The following is a 23,391-nucleotide window of genomic DNA, read 5'->3' as shown; positions in this document are numbered from 1 at the left end:
TCTATTCAGACTCCATGGGCTGCACAGATAATGTTTTTCGGGGTCCTGGAGTGGACAGTTTGATAGAGGTGACTAAGTTCCCCTTCAGACAGAAAGGAGGAAATCCTCAAAAGAAAGTTGAATGTGTGCTCAGAGAGCTGAGAATAGAGGAAAGGTCTGTTTTCTGACTGTAGCTGCAATATTTAACAGACTGGAGCTATACAAAGAAAGAAACACTCCATCTGAATGCTGGGCCATTTTACATCTGCATCTGAATCACTGTGTCCGGTAATAACTTGACAAAAGCTACCATTCAATATTTTAAAACATATTTAATCTCTGAACCTGGGAAGCAGATTCTGTCACTCACACATGTTTGGGTTCAACTACCTACGATACAAAGGTGGGATGATTTTTTTTTACCTTTTACATTGCCAGGCTAGCTGAGAGCCATATTTCTGCTACATTTTTCACATAGATTACACACTGCAAACAGCTACAAAGCAGTAAATTGAGGTGCTTACTATACAAAATACCATGTGTAAAACAAGAACAAAATTTGTATTAAAATATAGATCTTAGACCCTTCTCAGACACTGAGAACATAAATAGGAATCAATAGAAGTTATTTACAATGCTAGACACAGTACTTTACTGCATATTTCTATTTACATTCTTATTCTGTAAATTGCTGCTAAATATGTGTGCACGGGTTAAATCATACAGTTCAACATATATTTAAATATTTCCATAGATCTCTTGAATTAGATAGAATAATGAATATGTTTTATAGTCAAAACCTTAATTTGTTCTACACCCCCGTATGTTGGATAATGTTTTCAACCTAGTTTCTTCCTTCTTCCCACCTCCCTCTCAGCCCCCAAATTCATTCAATTTAGATTTAAATGTTTTGAGTCAAATTCAATTTTGACTTGCCTCTTTATAACCCTGGTGCTATTAAGAGAGCTGTACAAGTGTAAACAGTAAGTGGTATTAATTCCTAACTGGCATATAGTAATTGCACTTTAGCTGAGACCTATACTAGAGATTTTAATTTTCCTCTTGAATTCCTGAGGGTTTTAAATAATCAAATGATGTTTCACAAATGCTTAAAACACTAGGAATAAATATGCTACACTGAAATGAGGGTCAGGCATTTTCTGAATGAATGATTTCCCATACTCTCAAAAGAATCAACTCCCCCATGCTACCTAAGCCTTCTGTTAACACACTACTTACTCCCCGTAGCACTCTGTTTCAGACTCCCACTACAAGCAAGAAGTTCCCTCCTGCCCTCCCCCTCTCTCCCAGCCCTGAAAACAGTAGTTTGCTACTTTTCCAAGCCCCCTTCAAAAAATAGTAGTGCTTTCTATCATTGTGTAGTTTACAAACCACAGAGCAGGACTCACTACTTCCCACTGTCAGAGAGGTGAGTAGTAGTGTTATGCCCTCCTTTTTGTAGCTGAAGCACTGAAGTAAAAACATATATTTTTCAGAAGTCCATACTGTCTTGGATTTTCCTCTCTTTATTTGAAGAGCTGGATGCCCTGGCCCTTGTAACTTCACATCCAATATTTGAGGGTGCTTTTAAAAATACTGAGTTTAAATGACCTGTCTCAGGTTGCAATACAAATCTGTGGCAGAACCAGGACTGGACTTCTGACCCTACTTCATTGCTTTACTGTAGGGCCATCTTTCTTTTAAATAGCCTGAGCTTCCTCAGCTTTAGAATCCTCCCTTTGGTTCTGCTAAGGACTAAAGATTGGCTGTCCTCTCCATCCCTGGGCACTACCCAATCTTCTTCAGCCAGAAGCCTCACTGTCTCCACATTGCTGCCTTTGGATGGAGCCAAGGGAGAGATCTTTGTTCACAACTAAGGAGCAAACAGCTCAAGATGGGCAGGTAGGAGAAGATGGTGTGTTGGTGATGATGGGAGTAAAGATAGCCCAAGGCTCACTTTGACCATCCTTTGAATTCAAGACTTCTGTATGCACAGCTAAGTCATATAGGTGCAAGGTAGAGCTGCCTGTGCATTCAGTGACCAGCTTGGGCTGCTAATAGGCTCCCAGAGCCAAAGTGGCAGGCAGTTATCTGTGCGGCCTGTGGTGCATCAGCCACGCCCCCTACAATGAGAATGGGAGTATAGGACCCTGTTTGCCACCAAAAGTCCCTGGAGAACTCTCCCTGCATTGTGAAAAACTCCCTAAGATCCCCAGAATCCGAAATAGGCATACCTCAAAGTGGCCACCTCATACTGAAAGTTGGCTGTCATAGTAGCAGGTGGTATTGGCTTCCAAGGTGATGCAGTATCCTGTTAGTCACATAAACAATTAGGAAACTATATAAAGCATTACTTTTTTTACTGAGTTCATCAGTTGTACCACGGCATCTAACTTTGGGGGGCTGGAATTCGACCAACTCGATAATTTAAGTATATCTGGGAAAACTCTTTGTGATAAGAAGATATTTAAACTATTTAAGCAGGAAAGTGGTTGTAGAACTACATAACAACCTAACTAAAACCATTAGCCAGACCGAAAGTAGTAGTGAACTGCAGACCTTGTGCTGGTGGACTTTTTTTTTTTACACCACATCTGTGCTTGCTTCGTCATTCTGCCATCTGCTGTAACAAAATACAGGCAAAGCATTTCAGAAAACAACCCTTCCATACTTAAAAACAGCTATAACCCAGTGTGGTTTTCTTTGCTTCTCACAAGCTGTAGGGCCTATCTTCTTCCCTCTGCCTTCCACTGCCATGAACATGATGAATTACATACGTGTATGGGAGTGTGGAGAACACAGAATCCCACTGATTTTTGCCACATTGTTCCTATTAAATTAAATGGATGGTTTTGCATTTTCCTTGCCATAAAAGTGCTTTTGCTGAAAGGTCAAGAATAGCAGGTCATTATCTTTAAGTTTTTAATTTTGGAATGCCAAATTGAGCTTGTTTCCTGTTTGGTATTGTCTGCAGATACATAATGTATATCCGAGTGAAAGACTCAGATTGTTAAAGCACTGAAATAACAGCATATTAGCTGAGTAGTTTTGAACACACCCCCTATACAGTCCAGTCAAAGTTTCTTCCTGGTGCAGCAGCACAAATCTCTTGGTAGCAGTAAACTGGCTACACAGACTTCATTCCTGAACACATGTTCAAAGGTGATAAAATAAATGCAGATGGTTTCCCAAAACCTCAGTGGAGTATTTTTTACAATTACTAAATAGACTGTAAAAACACACACACACACACACACACACACACACACACACACACACACGAAAAAATATAGTTTGACACCAACAGGCAAAGACAGAGTAGTGTCCAATGATTTTTGCAAAAGAAATCTTTGTATTTTTAGCATTATAACATGTTGGAGAAACAATAGTAACAGTATAGATAAGCTGCTAAGTTTTTAAAAGCTCAAATTTACCAAGTATTGTTGGGTTCATATTTAATTTAGTACAAAGAAGATTAGCAGAAAACTTTGGACCTCTTTGTACTATTACTGATATCTACAAAAATGTCTTCCTGAGTTCCAAGAAAGCACGATTAGGCCTTTACAAATAGTTATATTTTTCTGTACATACTTGATAAGAAACGCACAGTATCTTACATGCAGGATGTAAGGGAACTGATGCATTCAATAACCCTGAAGTACTGTTGAGACTTGTAGCTTGTCTTCACTTAAGGCCTGATCCAATTTCCACTGAAGTCAATGAGAATTTTTTCTTTGACTTCACTGGGAGTTGAATATGATCCTAAGGGTAACGCTTCTTTTTCTTGTTATGCTAAGGTGGGAAAGAAGCAGCTGATCTAATAACCCCCAAAACATGGTGCATGATGTTTTCTTTCCTTTTATTTAATACATTTCAGATGCTGAGTATTGCATTTGCACTACAACTTCCTTTCTTTGGTTACTTGTACAGCTCTTCATACATTGGTAATACTAGTTTTTACTACCTGATTATATCCTTCTATCCGTAGATCTATCCTTCTATAAATATGAGTGGATTTTACCCTTTTTAGTTGCAGTACACCCAAAAAGTTAATGGTTGTCTTAGGCCTTTTCAAGCAATCAGTAGTAGCAAAGGAACTCAATAAGCATCAGTTCTTCATTTTAGCCTAGCCATAGCTGTTGATATTCTCTCAATATTGAAGTACAAAAACTGCCGCCTGGGGAAACTACATGCTAGTACTGGCTGAAAATTTTCTTTGAAAACTTCCATTTTTGTTGAAAAACTGGGCTTTGGACTAAATAAAAATGCTTGAAAATATGTGCCTTCCTTGAAAAAAAATTGTGGAAAACAAAACTGAAAAAAAATGAAAAGAATTTTCCATTGCAAATTTTAACAAGAAATAAAATTGCTTGCCTTCTGTTGAAATTTTCTAAAGAAGTAGAAGGGAGGAGAAATACTAACTGAGCTGCTCACTGTATAAACCACATCTGATGCTTTAATGATGGCCATGGTAAGGAGCTACTAAGTTAAGTACTGCTTGAGGTTAAGAAGTGAGTTTAGGGTTTGCTCCTGCAAGGTGCTGAATACTTCCTGCAAAATGAGTACCCTGACCCCCCATTTGCTTCAATGGGAATTGAGAGTTTTTATGTCTTTTGAGATCAGGCATGTAATAGGAACTATATATATATAATATATATAAATGCTGGCAGGCTGTGTGCACTGTCTTCCTTGTTTAGGTCTACCAATGTGATGTGATGCAATTTGAATGCTTGCCCTCCTGAGTAATCTAGTTCAGTTCTAAAGTAGCTGTTTGATGTGAAATGCTGCAAGGGTTTAGAGGAGACAACACAGTTAACTTCCTCTGGTGACCCGTTGAGAGTCTGACACTTATTCTAAAGCAGTGAAAGATGGGAGGTGCAATGATGTCATCAGGGTTCAAATTACACTCGGACTCTTGCAGGGGTCTGCGGTGGTAGTAGCTGGAAGCCGGAAGGAGCTGCCGCCGCCACCCCCACCTGAGCTGCTTAGAAAGGCATAGGGTGGGCTGGGGGCTCTCGTCTTTTATGAGGGGCTTGTGGAGGGCTCTCATCTCTTGTGTGTGTGGGGGGGCTCTTGTCTCTTATGCGGGGTGGGGCTCAGCCTGTAATTTGAACCCTAGCTGTCATGCCATCTTCTGTTTGGGTGTTGTGGCTCTGGCTTTGATTTAGGGTAGTGATTAGCTTTAAGAAGAAAGCTGTAACTTAAGAATTTTGGCTATAACTTGTGGCAGTTCTGATTCCTATCAAACTGGGGGCAGTTTCTGACTCTGGTTATGCAAGAATATATAACCAGATAAAGGAGAACTTTGATCTTACTCCCACTGATATCCATAAACCTCCCCCCACAAAAAAGCCTCCCATAGCTTTAATGGGCAATGAGTCCAGCATAATGTGGCTAACAAAGGAGAGCCTGTGTCTTCAGTTGGTGTAAATTCTGTAGTTCTACTTTTGTTAACAAAGCTGCTCCATTTTATGCTCACTGAAGTTCCTGCCCAACACATATATATATGTAGCATCTACATAATGATATAAAAAACAGATTTGTGCTCACAATTTAGAAATGTCTGCATGAGGTATGTAACAATTGCCTATGTGACACTATTATAGTTTTGATGGTTGATTACTTGACAACCTGCTTATTAATTGCACACAGCACAGTCAAGACGCATGAGCCCCAGATAAATGGCAGCTTCGTCAAGCAGTTTTCCAGATATCTTTCTCCACAAACAACTGGCAGCAGGTAGCTGAACTGCATTACACCTTTGAAGGAAGGTGCCACTTTGGTATATGTTCCAGGACTTTTGTTCTTTGCTAGAGCTCAGGGTTCCTTTCATGGCAGTAATTAGCTTTTTTCCTAATGAAAAAAACCCAGCTAAAAAGAATATAACAGTGCAGCAGCAGTTACTGGGTTATTGGACAGAAAGGGAAAGAGGAAGAAGCTGATCACAATAAATAGTATACTCTGAAGAAATCATCTTTTATGAATTATATTAATGATCTACTTAGATTGCTTCTTGGATTCAGTAAAGCTCTGTTACAAATATTTAAGATTTTTTCCCTATTATTTCTAGGAGAAATTGGCAGCATTAAAAACAGTTACAAAACAAATGTGCTTCAAAAAACTAAACAAAACTTGTTGGGTTCTTAGTAGTGGTTCTGGAACGCTAGCAGAGGAGGAACCCTCCCCCACCGTATTTACAATGACAAAACTGGCATAACATACAGAAAATGTATTTTATGGCTACTCATTGCCTGGAATGTTATTAGCTGTAGGCTATGCTGCATCATTTTTTGTTTTTGTTTTGGTGGCAAGGAGTTAGCACTTCTTTTAATTAAACATGGAAAATATAGAGCAGGGGAGATAAATGTGTACAACAACTCTTGACATTCATCCAATTTTTAACAAGTTTACTAAATGACAGTCACTGGCTTGACAATACTGAATGCAAAATACTGATGTTACACAGATTTTACAGGAAGATTATGGTATGCTGCTGATAAGCAGTGTCACAAACATATTCTAATAAAACAGGAGATGCCAACAGCTCAGGCACACACCCTTTACTCATATTTATTGAGAAAGAAAGCTTATATACTGTAGGTTTGCTGAAGTTTAATAAATAAGGACAACTTATAATATATAAAACAATATAAACATTTTATATGCTACATGCATATCATATAATTTAAAGTAATAATTTATATAGCAAAGAGATGCAGACTTAAGTTCTTCCTATTTTTCTTGACAATGCACACACACAGGAAGTGTCTATCCTTATCCATCTCCAGCCTACGAGTTTATTGTTTTCTGACGTCAGTGCTCTTACGTACGTTTGGGATGTTTTGCACTGGGAGTTCCAGTGCTTATCGTCTATGCCACGGCAGCCATTTTTTACAGGTTTGGCCTCTTTACACCTTGTTTCGTAAAAGTATTGTTTGACAGGAGAATTGCCCGTTTTAATTTCTCCCAGCACAGTGACTTGATGTCCTCTAATATCGATAGCAGATGACTTGTCCGTGACCCATAAACTTTCACTGTCACATACAGAATATTCCCCTCGATGGCTCTTGTGTTCTGCATACCTTTTCCTCCGTGAGGTTCGGTTCACCACCACAGAACTTCCAATATAATCCTCCATGAGATACAAAGGCGGGGGTTCCAATGGGGTGTTATCACTCAAGAGGACCCTGGGAGAATTATAGCGTCTCTGTTGCCTTAACAATTCTGTATCCATTGAGATAACTGGCTGGAAGTCCGATTTCACATTTTCAGCTCCGTCCATATCCTGCTGAGCCTCTTCTTTCTGCACTGTGTTTTGATAGTTTTCCTTAATATCTACCATCTGCTTGGAGAGCTTGTTTTTCAAAATGTCTGCCTGAATGAGTTTAATAATGAGAGAATTTATTGAATCTTCTGGCAAACTCCTTTGATCCATGTTGGTAGACTGGATGCCACGAAGATAAGCAAGAAATATCACATAAAACAAGATGGACATCACCTTGTTCACCTGTAAGATCTGAAAAGAAACACAGTGTTAAACTGGAGCCACTGAAATTAGTATGTTGATTAGGTATGATCAACATGAGAGTTCTGATTTCTTTTTTTAACTAGTCTTACAGATGTTAGTCTGTGTATTTTTTCAAGATATTTCAAATATTTAATTACATTTTATGAAATATACTACTTCCCAATCCTTTGTTACCAGTGTCATCTAGTTTTTCTCTCTTTAGGCAGGAGTAGCTTTCATAGTTTTTAGTCCCACACAGAGGACAAGCATGCCTGCAAGATCCTCTCTTGATAGAGACATTTCACTGTTGTCTGAAAAGCAGAGCCAGGGCAAGCAGAGTCAGGGTGATTTCCCTGCTAGAAGAGTTGCCTAATTCTGTGAAGTGAGTTGCACCGTGGAAGCTAGCAGGGAGAGAGAGGAACACTGGGTAAATTCCATTGACTATAATAAGTGTCACTGACTCTATGAGGACCGCTCAAGTTTGCCACTCTATAAAACAAGAGTAATAGGTAACAATTTGGACAAACCACCGAACAATGACTTGAAAAAATGAAAATTTTAAGAGACAGCTTTAAGGAGCCACTGTATAACTGCATTTCATAAGAACTGTTCTGAACACAGTGGGCCAGCTTCTGCTCCACTTATTGGGTGCCCAGTATTCCAACCTGCTCAAGTCCCTGAAAACCTGTTATGGCATCTACTTTTGTAATAACTACCATCCTACCTTTAAAACTGGTGTGGAGGAACCAGGAACCATCTGGATTAATTGTTTATCAGGGACTTGAGCAGCATAGGAGAGAATCATATTTAGGTGCTTAAGTCTACTAAAGCCTAGTAGGGTTGAAGATCTGGCTCAATATATACATCTCAGGGTGCAGGTCAGTACAGTATACTAAAATATTAATAGTGGTGTTTCAGTTGACAAAACTGTCCCTCTTTGTGCCCCAGTGACCTCTTATTTGGGAAAGTGTTCTCCAGAAACAGGGATGCAGTCAGACAAAAGGGTTTTCTTATCTTCTGAATTTTGAAAAGCAGTCATTTAACCTGAAAAATGCAGTGTGAAATGTGAGTGAAAAAATGGGATGTTCTATTGTAGTTTATTTTACGTTTCTCTTCACTGTGGGCATGTCTACACGTGCACATGACTGTGAAGTTCTTATTGCACAGCCATTTAGTACTTGCTTTAGCACTGGTGGTACTGTGCAGTCCTGGTGCCACACAGGTCATTTCTGACCCTACTGTGCGGTAGCAACAAGCTGCTGCACAGTAACTCATTACGACTGCACAGTAGTGGCAATGTCACAGTTTGTGCCCGCCAATACTACATTGCTGTAGCAACAAGCTACATCGCTGTAGCATCTTGTGTAGATGCACCCAGTATGTATGACGTGGTACAAACCTGCCTTCAGGAGGAGTGGTAAGGATCCCTACACCCCAAGTCCATGAAAGCTAAGACACTTGTTAATATTTTTCCATGTGCAGAAAGTGTCAAGATTTAAAAAACTAGCATTTTATATGAGCATGTTTAAATGCATGCACTGCTCTATGTTTATAATTAGAGCAGTCTGGTAATTTTTGGATTACCGACAGACAGTACTCACATATTAACTGTGAGTATACCAAGGCATCAAAACTGAGGGGTGTAGGGGTTTGAATATGAGTTTTATGAAACTTTCACTGAAGAATAGTTGGGCCTGAGAAAAACAGGCTATGTCAGAAATATAGGGTATATGCATACAGGCAACATGACAGATTAGGGCATTTGTCTACAATGTGGGAGATGCCAATGAAGTTCATGGTCTATTATCAGTCACAGCACACACTTGAATCTGGGTTTCACAGACCATTGGCTATGCTAGGGTGAATATGCTGTATTCTTCTGGTTTTCCCAATGCAAATCTCTTCAGGAAGTTGTTTTAACAAATCACCATTTTCCATTTAAAAATGTTGCAAAATTCCCAGCCAATTTTAAATGAAACTCCCTTTAGCAACAGTGATTCTCTCTTTCATACTTTGGAACTGTAGCAAAATCAGTGCTGCCCTCTGTGGATGTGTGACCTGTCCTTTTATGGACAAGAAATGTGTTTTCTCCATTTTCAGTTTCTTACATCATGAGTTCACCTAAACCTAGACTGTGTGTTGCTTACAGCAAAGCTATGCTTTTTTGGTGTTTTCACTTGTCATAGAGTTGTTGTCTTTTGTCTAATGTAAACTACTTTTGATATAGATGGATCTCAAGGCCCAAAAATACTGTGTAAAAAAAGGTCTGTGTAAAACAACATTTAGTCTCCTCTCACTTGGTCCTTAAACTTTAAAGCAGCAAACACATTTTTATAATACATGTTTCTCAGTGGGTTTACCATAGCACTCAGAGGGGCTAACAGTCTGGTGCCAGTAGAAAGGTCAACATGTTGGTGAATGAATGTTCCGTTCACAAGCCCCAAACATAATTCATGTCAGCACATAGTTGCATATAATAACTTGGCTGCGAGGTTTCAAAACTAAGAGGGCATTAACAAAATATACAGCTAGGAAGAAGGTACTGACATGTATGAAGCTGGAGTTCCTGCATAGTATAGATACAGACTTCACAGTTTGTAGAAGGCAAGTAATCAGGACCTCATGAATACAGCTGTGTAAGCGAATGATGTTTTTCACTTTTGTGGTGGAACTGCCAAACTACAAAGAAGTGGGGAGGATATTTTATTTTAGGTCAAACACTACACTTCCTGGAACCCAAAATGAAAAGTTTAATTATGAGGTTTTGTGGTATTTTTTTAATCTGATTTGAAAATGTCATTTAAATAAATATGTTCATGAAATATTATTTGACATAAAAGTCTCAGCCAAACCTATTTCAGAAGAGTTTAAATGTTTTGCATTGAAAAATTTCAACTTTTTAACTGGGTTTGGTGCTAATTCATAAATATTGTGTCGACCCAAAACAGTATTTCTGGATGAATAAGCTATTCATGCAATTGTTTTTGCCCAGTCATAGTAGTTCTTATGGAGAACCCGACCTATAAGTTATGGTTGATTAGGTTACATATGAGATCTCGCACCTCAGTGTCTGCTTGAGATGGTACTGCAGCTAGCAGACTTTTAAATCACTTGGAAGCTACAGCTGGATAATATGTCTACTAATATATGCTGGGTGATATTAGTCTTAATACAGCACATTAGATCTGACAGTTATATTAGTTTTTAGGCCTGGGCAAATTTTTTTGGTCAAACAGATTTTTTCACCTGTAACATGGTTTGGGGTCAACCAGAACGATTTGTGTCTTGGGAACAAACTTCTAAGTTTTGGCTAGAAACTGAAAAAGTCAGTCTGGAATAAATAGTTTGATTTTTAGGCAGTTTTAATAAGTGCACAGGAAATTTGAAAAACGAAGAGCTAAATTTGCAAGGGCTCTTCAGCATTTTCTTCAACACCAAATGTTGTTTCTTTTCTAATTCCTTGCAAATCCTGAAAATATCATTTCAAGGTTGATTTCACCTCCCCCAATTTTTCTCTCTCAATTATTTGAATAGCCTGTTGGCTGTCTTTTTATTTCTATGTGTGATCTATAAATTCTCAAAAGATTTCAGTGCAGTTCCTAGAATGGTACAGTTACCTACAATAGCATAAGCAGTACTTGAGAGAGGCATATTTGAGATATCTTTAAACATGTTGTACAATGGGCTACCCAAAAAAGCATTTTTTGGCTACCACAGGGCAAAGGAATAGGAAGCATGCTCCATAGTATGATAGTGGATAAAGTGCCACTTGAACTTTAAAGATGTGGCAAAATTGAATCTAGGATAAGAATGATGCAAGCTATCTGACTACCTTTATACATCTGGTGGTGTGGGAGATATGAGGCTGGTACCTGTGCCCAGGTTTTACTTTGAGTTCTCAAGTCAGCTGTGATGCTTGGGTTAGTTTAGTAAGTTATGTTTTTAAGCTACATTGGTTTATTAATGGACTTATGTGTAACTGTATTGCAAGTTTTTGCCACTTGTAATATACAGTAGTTGCACTTAAGTCCATTCGGAAAACCAGCTGGGTTTTTTTTTTTTTTTGGTCTATAGCAGATCATTAATTTGCACAAAAGACAATTGGGCTTGCCGGAGGTTTCTGACTTTTGTGAAACAGTAAGTGAAAACAAACTTGATTGGAAGGCAAAGATGGTGTGTCACAAAATGAACTTTGCTTACTTCATTAAACTGTAGATGAGTTTTGATATATCTTAAGGTTTTATGTGGCTTCTCATCTCTGAAACATTCCCTCCATATAAAATTAATAGTGATAGTAAAGTCTCTAATGGATTCTGTAGAATCTTTGGCAATTCTGACTTTTCAGCTACAAAACTCTGCTTGCTTTGTTTGGTTGCCTGTGGTGTGGTGTTGTATATATTTAATTTTAATTGACTGTAATCATACTGTGATAATATTTCACAGTAAATAATCAAATGTCTTGTCTGTAGTAATGAAACCTAAGTAATATGAGACTTTGGTTTAGTATGTATTATCAAATCCTTCAGAGGAATCCAAATAGAAATAAGATGTTAAAAAAAGGCTGGTGATTTTGCATGCTTCATTTTTTTAAAACCAGTTTGGCTTCTGCAGAAAAGGTCTATTTGTTTTGTTGTTCTTCTAGGTGATCAACAGTTTGTTAAGGAAACTGGGTTCCTTTTAAAAGCACACTATTTTTCAAACTGGTCAGTAGCTGTTTCGCTGCTCTGGCTTTTTGCTCGGAAGGCAGTTTGTTTACTTCTCATAACTTGTCTGAGCAGGATTTCATAGACACGTAGATAGCAACAAGAATTTTATTAGTAACACAATATTCTGTGGATTCACTTGTTCTTATTCTGCCTTTGGTGAGAATAGGCTCACATCTGCCTTTTTTTTTTTTTTTTTTTTTTTTTTTACAGTTAAGGGCCAAGGATAACAGCCTGCAAAAGGAAATTCATAGACCAAGAAAAACACCAACAGTCTGGGTGCCTAACTGTAAAAATACTGCATGAAATACAAAATAGTCCAAACTGAATATGTAGTGACTTCCATTTGAGAAATTCACATATGTAGGTGGTGGTCCCGTTTCTCAAATACAGAAAATGAGATCCAAGGAGATAGAGGGGAAAGCTTTCCACAAAGCCCAGATGATTCAGGACCCTAATTTACATTGGGGTCCTTAATTCCTACACCCAGTGACCTACAGTGAGATCTGGACTCCTCAGTGTCTCACTGAAAATGGGACTTAAAGCAATCTAGTCACTTTGGCTAGTTTTGTCCTTAGTTGCTTAACCAATGGGGCAGGCCAAGTCAGCAACCTACCTGGTGATAAAAATAAGGTTTTCTGAATCTGTCATTACTTGTCTATATGGTAACGCTGATGTTATTGATTATGTTTTGTCATGTGCCACTTTGAGCTATTTTCCAAACCTTTCACCGAATAGCAAAATATCTCTTGGGTACTAACAAGCTGACTCTTTGGTGTAACCTGATTTCAGTGCAGTTGTAGATCTTTGTTATGTTGGTTCATTTTAGACATCTCTGACTACAACAGCATGTGCAGCTACATCAGAGACTGGTCTTCATATATCACTATGTAGATAAATATGTGAACTCACATGCATCTGCCCATTTCCAAGAGAGGTCAAAGTACAATTCCTGAAATGCTTAGCTCACCATTTGGAACACTGGTCACTTCTCACACCTTCTGAAACATTAGTTCTGCGAGGTTTTGGCCCTATGTCTTCATCCCCTCCCTGACTTAGTTGGAGTTCAGGGTACTCTAGACCTCTCTGGGGGCACTCAACACTCCCTAGCATCCTTTAACAAATCCATGGAGATATTTAGTATTAATAATGTCCACTGAAGTATCAGCCATGCTAGTTGGTTCTCCAGGTCTGCAATCAAGTACAGAAATAAGAACATTTTCCTCAGCCACTAGGTTTCTTCCAACTTTTGACTTCTTTTTGGCCTGATACATAAAGTCTGATTCTGTCCAGAAGACTGCTGCATCATGATTCTCTGCTAACTGAGTTGCTGTATTTAGAGTGCTTGTAGTTAAGGCCTTGGTCCTGTTTAACCCTATTACTGGTTTGTTTAGAAGACCTTTGATAATGCAGGATCTCCATTCCTTAGTTTCCATGTCTTCAAAATGAGGATTCATACAGGATAATATAAGGCTTAATGCGTCCTTAGATGAAAGGACCTTGGATTTTGAAGTTCTTGGATGAGAAGTGTTTATGAATACAAAATATTATAATGTTTTTTTCATTTTGACCTATTAATCACAAAAAAGTGTACTTAAAATGGTACTTTTTTTCCTTTTCTTAACACCTCTTTTCCTCTATTTTAGTTTCATTCCTTAAAGAAATGATTGTTGTTATGCCTGGAGGTGTGTATTGGTAATAGACGCAGTTAGCCCTGGGTTTTATGCTGAGAAAGGAGATGTGGGCTTCAAAGGAAAGAGATTCCTCGCTGTGCAACCTGAAACATAACGAAATATATATAGCTATGCCTCTCTATTCCTCTACGAAGTGGGCATCTTTCTCACTATTCTTTAATATCATTTATGGTATTATTAACAAATAGGGCTGTTTGCAGTGGATGCATTTAAGATCCATATAAACACTACTTAGGTGTTTATGTGGATCTCATCTCATTAATATTTGAACAATTCAGAAGTATCTATAGAGGTTTATCTATACAACACCACTGTGAATCCCAAGTCCTTGTGTATGCTTCCTGAGCCTTTCTTTGTGTATTGCCTTATTCTCAAAGACTACTTTGAAACTTATTAGGGAGTTGAGTTGTCCAGAAAAGAGCAGCTTACTAATGTCACTGGCTCAGGAAGTGGAAGCAATACCACATAACCTAAGTGACCAAATACATAGTACCCTAGTGAATTAGGCAGAATAAATACTTAAAGCAGTAGTTGTGGTGAATAAATTGCAAGCAACCCAGAAGCTGAAATATTTCCACATGTATTATTCATTGCATAATTCCGAACACTGTCCAAATTCATAAAAACCTAAGAATTCTAAGGCCTAGATCCGCAGCTGGGACAAGTCACTGTAGCTCCCTCAGAATTATGCTAACGTTATACCAGCAAAGGTTATATCTTTTACTTTTTCCAACCTCTCCTCTGCCCATAATTCTGCTTGCTTGGGCTTTTCTTTTCTTTTTCTTTGCTCAGAAACCATCTGCAGACTGCAAATGGTCAAGCATGTCACTTATATCATTTGCTGCAGGTAGTCTATGTAGCTCTAGCAAGAGACCTACTTTTATTTAATCGCTTTGTTATTGGTCCTTACAGTAGAAGAGCCAAACAGTGAATTAATTACATTTGCAGTCAATTTGGGAGGGGGTGCAAACACCAGTGAGCAAAGAGAAATACAATTTCTGCTGGGGATTGGGAGCGGTTAGAAACATTGGCAGAAAATTACAAAACGAGAGTCAAGCTAGAAATTACAAGCAAGCATGCTTGGGGAATAATAATCCTAAACAAGGATATTTGAATGGGAAAAAGAACCTGAGAAGGCTGGAATTCCTAATCAGACCTAGGGGTGATCTAAAGTCTTGGAATACTAGGCAGAAATGTAGAAGTTAGCTGGAAACGGAAGACAGTGGCAAAGAAATCCTGTGTTTGTGAAGGTATTGTGCTACAGAGCAGAGATAGATGTTCCTTCTCCATGGAGGAATGTATGGTACCTGCAATGTTTTATAAAGTTCTGCTGACAAAAGAATGCTGTTATGATGGAGGGAAATTGAGGGGAGCACCAAAAATAAAGATGGGATTTGAGAGAGTGAATTTTGAGGGAAAGTGAAAGAAGTGAACCTGCATAATGTTGCTCTGTGATGACAGAGGGCATGAACTCGTGATAACCTAGTGCGATTAACTGGAAAGTGTAAGAATCAGTAGGAGAGAGAATTTTGTTTAGGATGATACAAAGGGATCAAAACAAGAAACATGCGAGTAAATATAGGAAACGAAACTTAAGCTGATTATCAAGAAACATTTCTGAGTGCTTCAGGATGTCCTTAAACCCAAAGCCACAAACAAGAAGCCTGGTTTCATGTTTCATTACAATCTTGAAGCTCCATTTAAGTTTGAACAGCTTGTAGAAGTTCATTAACCTTTTAAATAAACCTGGACCTACTTTGGCTCAACTAAGGCTGATGAATGGTTTTGTATTAAAGTCAGGCACTAGTTGTACTACCTCTTGTTTTCCTCTGAGATGTGCTTTGGGGATTGAATCTCTCCATAATTAAAGATGAGACTACTCTTTCATCTGAAGCTTACAATCCCTCCCCCCACCTTGACGTTCCACATACACCCCAAGGCCATCCTCTTGAAACTGCAGTGTAGAATCCTTTGGGAATTATGAGTCATAGAAAATCAGAACTGAGAGAGCCCTCAAAAGTTCATCCAGACCACTGGTGTCCAACCTTTTTGAATGTGGGGCTGGATCATAAACTTTTTATCACCCAGTGGGCCGGCAAGCCATATTCAAAGACTTCACAAGAAGCAGTATCACATCATGCCCCCTCCCCCCCCGAAACGAAAGTACAGTGTTCACTTTTGTTTCCCATTGCAGCATCTCGGGCCTCAGAAAACAGCTTGGAGGGCTGAATGTTGGACAAGCCTGATCTAGACCAAACTCCTGCTCAAGGCAGGGTTATCTTTGTTAAAACCATCTAATCCAAGTGCTTGTGTAAAGAAACATAAAGGCAAAATGGAGAAATCAACACACATTTTCTTAAAGACCCAAATGACATTAATCCAGAAGCTAATTTTTTAGAACCAATATGTTGCCTAATTCAGTAATTTTTTTTTTAAACTAGTTTTGAGGCAGTGGGAAATGGGGAGAAGATACAGAGAGACAGCTAAGCACACCTGAAGCAAATGAGAAAATGCTAAATGAAAAAGTTTGTTTCAAATTATCATTTTAAGATGAAGTTTGGGGGAGAGAATGTCTCTAAGGCTCGTTGAACACTGGGTTTGCCATTGTGACAGGACATTGTGTAAGCTGCTTTGAGGTGGAAATTCCATTTCATTTAATCCAAAACTGCACCTATGTTTGCTTTGTGAACTCCCATGACTCATAGTTTCTTTACAGCTGTACTGTCCACAGAAATGCATGCTTGGTCATTTCGTGACTCAAAAAGGGGAAAACTGGCTCGTCTCTGTTCCTCAAATGTTTGTTGCATGCCTCCAAAAACAAAACAAAAATGCCATCATATTAGACCCCCCAGGTGCAAAGTTATATAGATGCAAAAACTGCTGAAGGTATAGCTCTTAATTACAAGATTTTCTTTCCTGACACAAGTACCAGAAAAGCCTCTAGTAGGGGCTCCTTTTGAATTCACCAGGCATCAGAAAACACTCTACAATAGGATAAAGGGGTGGGGAGAGGGCAAGGAAATGGCTGCAACTTCAAAAAATCTTCTGTGTACTAAAGCAGACATCAGCAACTTATGGCCCATGGGCCAGATTTCATCTGAAGAACCTTCATATTCATCCCACAGTCATGGGGATTTGACAGTACTGGGTGGCAGGAGGTTTCAGCTGCAGGTATTCTCCCCCTGCTGCCATGGGCATCAGCTGCCCACCTAGCTGTCCATGACCCAGGGTGGGTCATTCCATCCTGCAGGCATAAAAGGTTGCCTACCACTGTATTAAGGTACATAGCTTAAAAGTATTCTATTAAATCAGGCCCATAAAGAGAAAATATATATTTTTACACACACACACACACACACACACACACACACACACACACACACACACACACACACACACACACACACACACACACACACACACACACACACACACACACACACAACATGCTGCAGCAGATAATTAAGATCTTCTATATACACATCCCACAGATGCATTAGCTTTTCTGAAATCAGCATTTAACCAGTTTAAATTTCTGTTTCCAAACCCTTAGAAAAATAAATTAGAACCTCCTGAACTTATTTATTTATGGTTATGTCTGAAAAACTAGGTTCAAATATTTTTGCTAGACCCAAGAGGAGATGTTCACCTGTTCCTTTCAATAGCACTAAAACCTAGTGTTCTTGAAACCTAGTCTCCACTAGAAAAGGTTTGCCTGTCCAGCTAGACATGTAGAATTATACCAGGAAACTCGTCTACAGAATAGTTCTTCTGTTGATTTATACTGGCTTCTTATGAAATGAAATAGTGGCAAAAGGATTTTTTGACCGGTATGACCCTTATCTGTGAAATCCTATTTCAACTTTATGTGCCCAAGTGGCATTTCTGTAGCTGTGTAAGTGCAATTTGGGGTATTTCTGTGTCTTTTAGATTATGTTATCACTTGTGGTGGAATAGGATTCCCCAGGTATGTGCATATTTGGCCTAAGTACAATAGAGGAGGACCCTTGGGGTTTTTAGCCCAATAACCTTACAGTTATGGCACATGCCCAGAAAGTGATAAACCTAATTTCTAGGCCCACTTCACCCAGTGGAGGCAGATACTGTCCCACTGCTGTTCATCCATTTTATCCAATAGATATTAAATGCAAGGTGCAGAGGAGTCACTGGGAGCAGCTCCAGACCAGTCAAAACCTGCACGTGCATCTCTGGCCTGCCCCATGGGGCCAAGTCTGAAGTGGGCATGGGATGGGCCATGGTTGGGGCTGTGCACATGTGTCCCTGCTACTACCATGGGTCTGGAGCCCGTGGCAGCAGCAGTCAAAAGGAGCCATGGATGCCTAGAAAGGCAATCCAGCTGTGGAGCTGCCCCAGCCCTGATGCATGCCCAAGGGGGTGGCAGAACATGCCATGGATCAGACAGTGTCTGGGTTAGGTAGGACCACGGTACCCTCCACGGGCTGAACAAAGTCCTTCCACAGGCTGGATCTGGCCCACCGGCAGCATTCTGCCCACCCCTGTTGTAGCCTATACTGCTTATTGTGGGCACGTGGAATGGATGTACAATGCAAGAGTAGCTATGTAAAACCAAAGAGATTTTATAAACTGTGCATAAGTGCCAAGACTTGCAGTTATGTTAGCACCACATAGGTGTAACAGATGATGAAATAGGATTCAGTCATCAGGCTACTGCCAGTATATAAGCAATGGGGGAAAACCATATCCTTAACTAATACTATTATTGTGGCAAAATCTTAAAACAGTGGCCTAACTGACAGTTAAGGATATTCAGAAAAGTTTGTCTGCCTTGATTTTTCTTTAAACTGTTTTATAGTAGAACTTCACTTCTGAAAACTGAGTTCATACACACACACTTGGATAAAATTCCTGCTTTGACTTTTAAGCTTCTCCCTTCAATGTGATTGCTTGCTTTTAACCATAACTCCAACTTAATGTTTTCCCTGGATATAGGCTGTCTTTAGGACTCAGTTCTGCTGGGCACCAAGCATTCTGTCTGGATCTAGCAAAATACATGCTTCACATTTTAAGCACACGAATAGCACCATAGAAGTTTCAGAAAGCTGCTCCCATGCTCATATTCAAAAGCTTTGCTGGATGAGGTCCCAGATATTTGCCATTTTGCAGGATCAAATCCTTGTAGCTGAACTCGAACAGGATCTTTAAATCCTTACATTAGGTGGTTGCACTAATGTTAGCATTGTGCTTTTGCCAGGGATTGGTTGAAGCCAGACCTTAAATAGAGACACACCTTATTTCTCCAAATCGCACTGCTTTTGATAATCTCTTAACACAGATGCCATCTTGCTGGTGATTGAAAAGTCCCTCCTCTTCATTTCCAACAGTCTTTGAAGGCATAAGTTTAGAACTTGGAATATTTTTGCACACATTGTATGCTGCCAGACATATGATAGCCAGATATTAGTAGAAAAAGCAGAGGTTTTGGACACGACTGAAACAGGGCAATCAAAGTAACCAAATTAGATGCATTGCATCAGGCTTAAACTATGACCTTGCTTCTCTTTATACAACTGGGTAACTGTCAGCCCTTTTTGGGAGTTAATATACTGAAAAAGAATAGTTCTGAAACCTCCAATAAGTATTGTATGAGGCAAAGCAAGATCTGGGAATCAGAAAAGGATGTGTCTATTAAGCTCTTTGTTCACCTTTGTGTACACACTTGATGTAGTTCATGAGGGTTACAGCATTGGACACCTAAGTTTTGTAGGTTATATATGAGGCATAAGAGGTAGTGGAATAATTCATTTTCTTATATGGTTGTCGCTGTTGGAGGCATAAAGTCAGTCCTAAGGGATATGGAAGCCCTGACTGTGCAATGGAGGCTATCTCTGTCCTCTCCTCTCCAGTGATGAGATGTCAGGACCAGAAGAGGCTTTGAGGGATGAGGAGGCATGGAAGGGGCATGAAGAAATAGTCTTAATAAATATCTGGTAGCGTAGCAGCTCTAGGGGTATAAACAGATGTCACCAACGGAAGTGGATCAGCTCAACCAGAATGTGTTGCCCATTGTTTTGCAAGTTCAGGCCCCTAGCGCTCCCGTGAGTGGCCAGGGCCCGATCTTGAGGGACAACACTTGGGTCATACTTCTGCAAATGGGGGAATCCTGGGTTTCCTTGCTTGTAGACTGGCACAACCAGGAAATCTCTGGGCACTCCTCTGCTAGTGGGGAATACCCAGTGTTCTTCCATTTGAAGAAATGTGTACTCAGAGTATCAAACGCATTCCAACATGGGCCTGGGGCTGGAACTGCCAATCAGCTGAAAAAAAAACAATAAAAATGGGAATTCCTGGGGCATGCAGGATTGGGCTCTTGAATTCCTGGAAGTACTTGCCTGGTGTGGCTGAAAAGCATGAGTAGCTCTGGGGTGCCCATACTTTCCTGCCTTAAAGCAGACAGATGTCAGCCAGAAAATAGTGGCATAAAAACTTTTATGGCAGCACAAAGGTAACATCTGTTTACACCCTGTATTGTATCATTGACCATGGTGAGGAAATAAATTGCTATTTCTGCTGTCTTATCATCAAAGGTATGAGGCTTACAGAGGCAAAGGCCTTACCGAGGCCCAAGATCACAAGAAGAAAGTGTGTGGAAAAGAAGGAATGTAAACTCTTTGTCTCCTAGTTCCCAGGCTAAGGTCCCACCACAGGACTACCTTTCATCTTCTTCCTCCCTGATTACCCTCTCCCCACACGCACATTTTCCTTGGTCCCGTACCAACTAAACTCTGTAAAATGAAGCAGCCCAAATCAGAAGTGCCTTAAGTTATGTTTCTTTTTATGTTTTCCTTAAAGAATAGTGTTTTATCTGGATTCCCCAAATATGAACTGTTTGGGAAGTAGGCTGGAAAAAAAAAAGCATCAGGTACCTAAGGGCAAATCCTAAATAAAAATGGCTGATGCCATATAGAGTTGGGATTGACTGGCCATCAGCCTGTAAAACAAATGATCAATGTACAGCTGTAGTGCAATTCAGTTGCTAACCCCAGGCATGTCCAATAAAAACTCAAGGGAGAACTTTAATATTTTGTAGGGGAAGCCTGATCTTAGACCGTAATTTGCACAATAGAAATCCCTGAATTAAAGTAAGCAAAGTGTCGTTGTCCTTCAGGAAGTGGGAGAATTAGAGATGATTTGGACTACGACATAACCTTCCCATGTAGCCTGAGCAAGGGCAGACACACAGCTGCACCTCCCCAGGAGCAGAGCAGAGAGTGAACTGTGGTTCAGATTCACAGTTCCTCCCCTGCTAGAGGAGTAAATTACTTCATCTCCTTTCACAGAACAGCTTATTCTCCCATGTTTCCAGCCAGCTACTTTGGCCAGCAAGGAAGCGGAGCGGGGGTGAGTCTGGGGTTCCTCGCACCCCGTTCTTTACACCTCTCCCCACCCACTCACTCACAGTAGGGAGCCCTGAGTGAACAGCCTCTTCTCCCCCCACTACTGCTGGAATCACAGTCTGAGCTGGGATATCACTTGAGGGGGCAGAGGGGGAAGAGAAATCTTATCCTTCTGTATGACCAAAAACAGTCTGTGACAATCTAGCTGTTTGAAGGCAGCTGTGGTGGAGTTTAAACCAACAAATGTAATCCATATAGATGCAGAATACTTGTTGAAACAATACAACATATCACCAGGACTAGGAGAAAAACTGGAAGAGTATTCGCTGAAACCTCTGAAAGATTAGCATCTTCCTAACCTGATCACAATCTGTTCCTAGAAAATATGGAAGGGAGCCCACTGTAAAAAACAAAACAAAACAAAGCAATCACATCCTTAGGAACTTTTGGGAGGCAAACATATGGGGAAACTCTTTAGTAAAGGCGAGAGGTCAGTTAATATCTTGGGATGAGTGGATGCATTGGGGATGATAAGTTCTCAAATCTACTTGACAGTGGGAACTAAGAGCTTCACTGAACTGCAAACAGGAGTGTAGAACTGCCTCTGAGGGAAAGCAGCATTTTTTATGGTTATCAATAAGCGAACGATTACATTCTCGGAGAAAAGAACTCACATGCCCTCCTGGAAAACCAATTAAAAAAAAATTACAAACCCTTAAGGCTTAAAATATACCAAGCCTCAAGAATTTACAGCTTCATTCTATATCATATGGTTAAGGCTCTTCTATAGTTTCAATACATGTGGAGACTGGGTTTGTGATTCAAATGTCTGAATATGGACTGGATCAAAAGGGAGAGAGAAGAAAGTGACAATCCCCACTGATGTACTTAAAAATATTCTGTAAACCGCACTGGACTGTGGTATATATTTAGAGGTTGGGCTTACAAGGGATGTGTTGTGCTGGACAAATTTAGACAAGATATGGAGCTTTAAAGATATATTTTGATGCTGCTGGGAAATGAGAAGAAGGGGTTGGGGGAACCTCCTATTTAACAGACTTGTTCTCTTTTGAGCCAACTGTATACACAGAATTCTGTAAATGAAACATCTCATGCCAAATTCTGCCTTCAGACGCACTGAAAATGAGTGATTTTAAGTTAGCTGCATGTACCCGAGATTGTAATCTGGCATATTGTTTTAGCTGGCCAGATCTCTACTACACTAATATCAGTGTTGATAAAATGTTCTGAGCAGGAATTCTAGTTTTGTCTGATTTAAAAAAAAATCCCTAATCTTTGTATTAAAAAATGTAACTCAAAATCCACATTTTTCTGTGATTAATATGAAAAAACACTATATATCTATTAATGGTGTTTCATTTTAATCATACAAAAATGTGCATTTAGGATTACTTTTTTTAACTGAAAATAGAGGATTTTTTTTTAATCACAGAAAACCAAGATCCCTGGTTATGAGGGAACCTAGGAATCAGAACTCTGGGTAGAGATGATATCTTTTATTAGACCAGCTAGAAGGAATGGGTCAAATAGCATTAATGTTTATGATCAATATGACTGAAAGTAAACAGAAAATTTAAGGAACAATGCAACAGAGTCTGTTCTCAGATACTAGTGTAGACTCAGAATATATCAAATGTCTCAAATAGCACTACTCCTGATTTCCCCCTGGAGTAAACAGCATCACAAAGTGACACTAAAAAAATGTGGTTTATCAGAACTGGGAATTAATTATGTAAATTTAAATTCCTGAGCAATGAGATAATGGCTAGGGACAGACATTACACAAACCGGTTTAAGTGATCAGAAACTGGTTTAAACCTGTAACAGAACAGTTGTTCAGAGCACATAAACCAGTTTGAAAATGGCTGAAAATGCTTTGAGATAAACCTGGTTGAATGTAGTATCCGACTTAACTGATTTGGCTCAAACCAGGTTATGCAATGTCTGTCCCAGACCCCTTGCTCGTTTAAGATAAACCAGACTCCCCCAGCATCCCAGCATGCTCTCTGGGCTAAGCGGGGCTCTCTGCTCCACAGCAGGGCTGGCCCCTCCCCCCTGCTTCCTGACCAGAGCTCCACCAGAGACTGCAGACCCAGAAGGGTCTGCCTAGC

General features: G+C 39.7%; 1 protein-coding gene across 2 annotated transcripts in view; it reads right to left on the bottom strand.

Annotated features, from left to right (window-relative positions):
- Positions 1 to 291: 291 nt before the first annotated feature.
- The window catches only part of NTF3 (neurotrophin 3), a 70,773-nt gene continuing 47,673 nt past the window's right edge, over positions 292 to 23,391 (bottom strand). For both annotated transcript variants that reach the window (XM_019544214.1, XM_019544215.1), the window contains exon 2: positions 292 to 7,495. In XM_019544214.1, the coding sequence (XP_019399759.1) occupies positions 6,701 to 7,495 (795 nt within the window). In that variant the 3' untranslated portion in view covers positions 292 to 6,700. The remainder of the gene's footprint in view (positions 7,496 to 23,391) is intronic.

This window comes from Crocodylus porosus, unplaced genomic scaffold (genome assembly GCF_001723895.1).
Source record: "Crocodylus porosus isolate Cpor-Errol unplaced genomic scaffold, CroPor_comp1, whole genome shotgun sequence".
Classification (NCBI taxonomy): domain Eukaryota; kingdom Metazoa; phylum Chordata; order Crocodylia; family Crocodylidae; genus Crocodylus; species Crocodylus porosus.
Note: the sequence above shows the minus strand (reverse complement) of the source record. Positions and strands in the feature narration are given on the sequence as shown.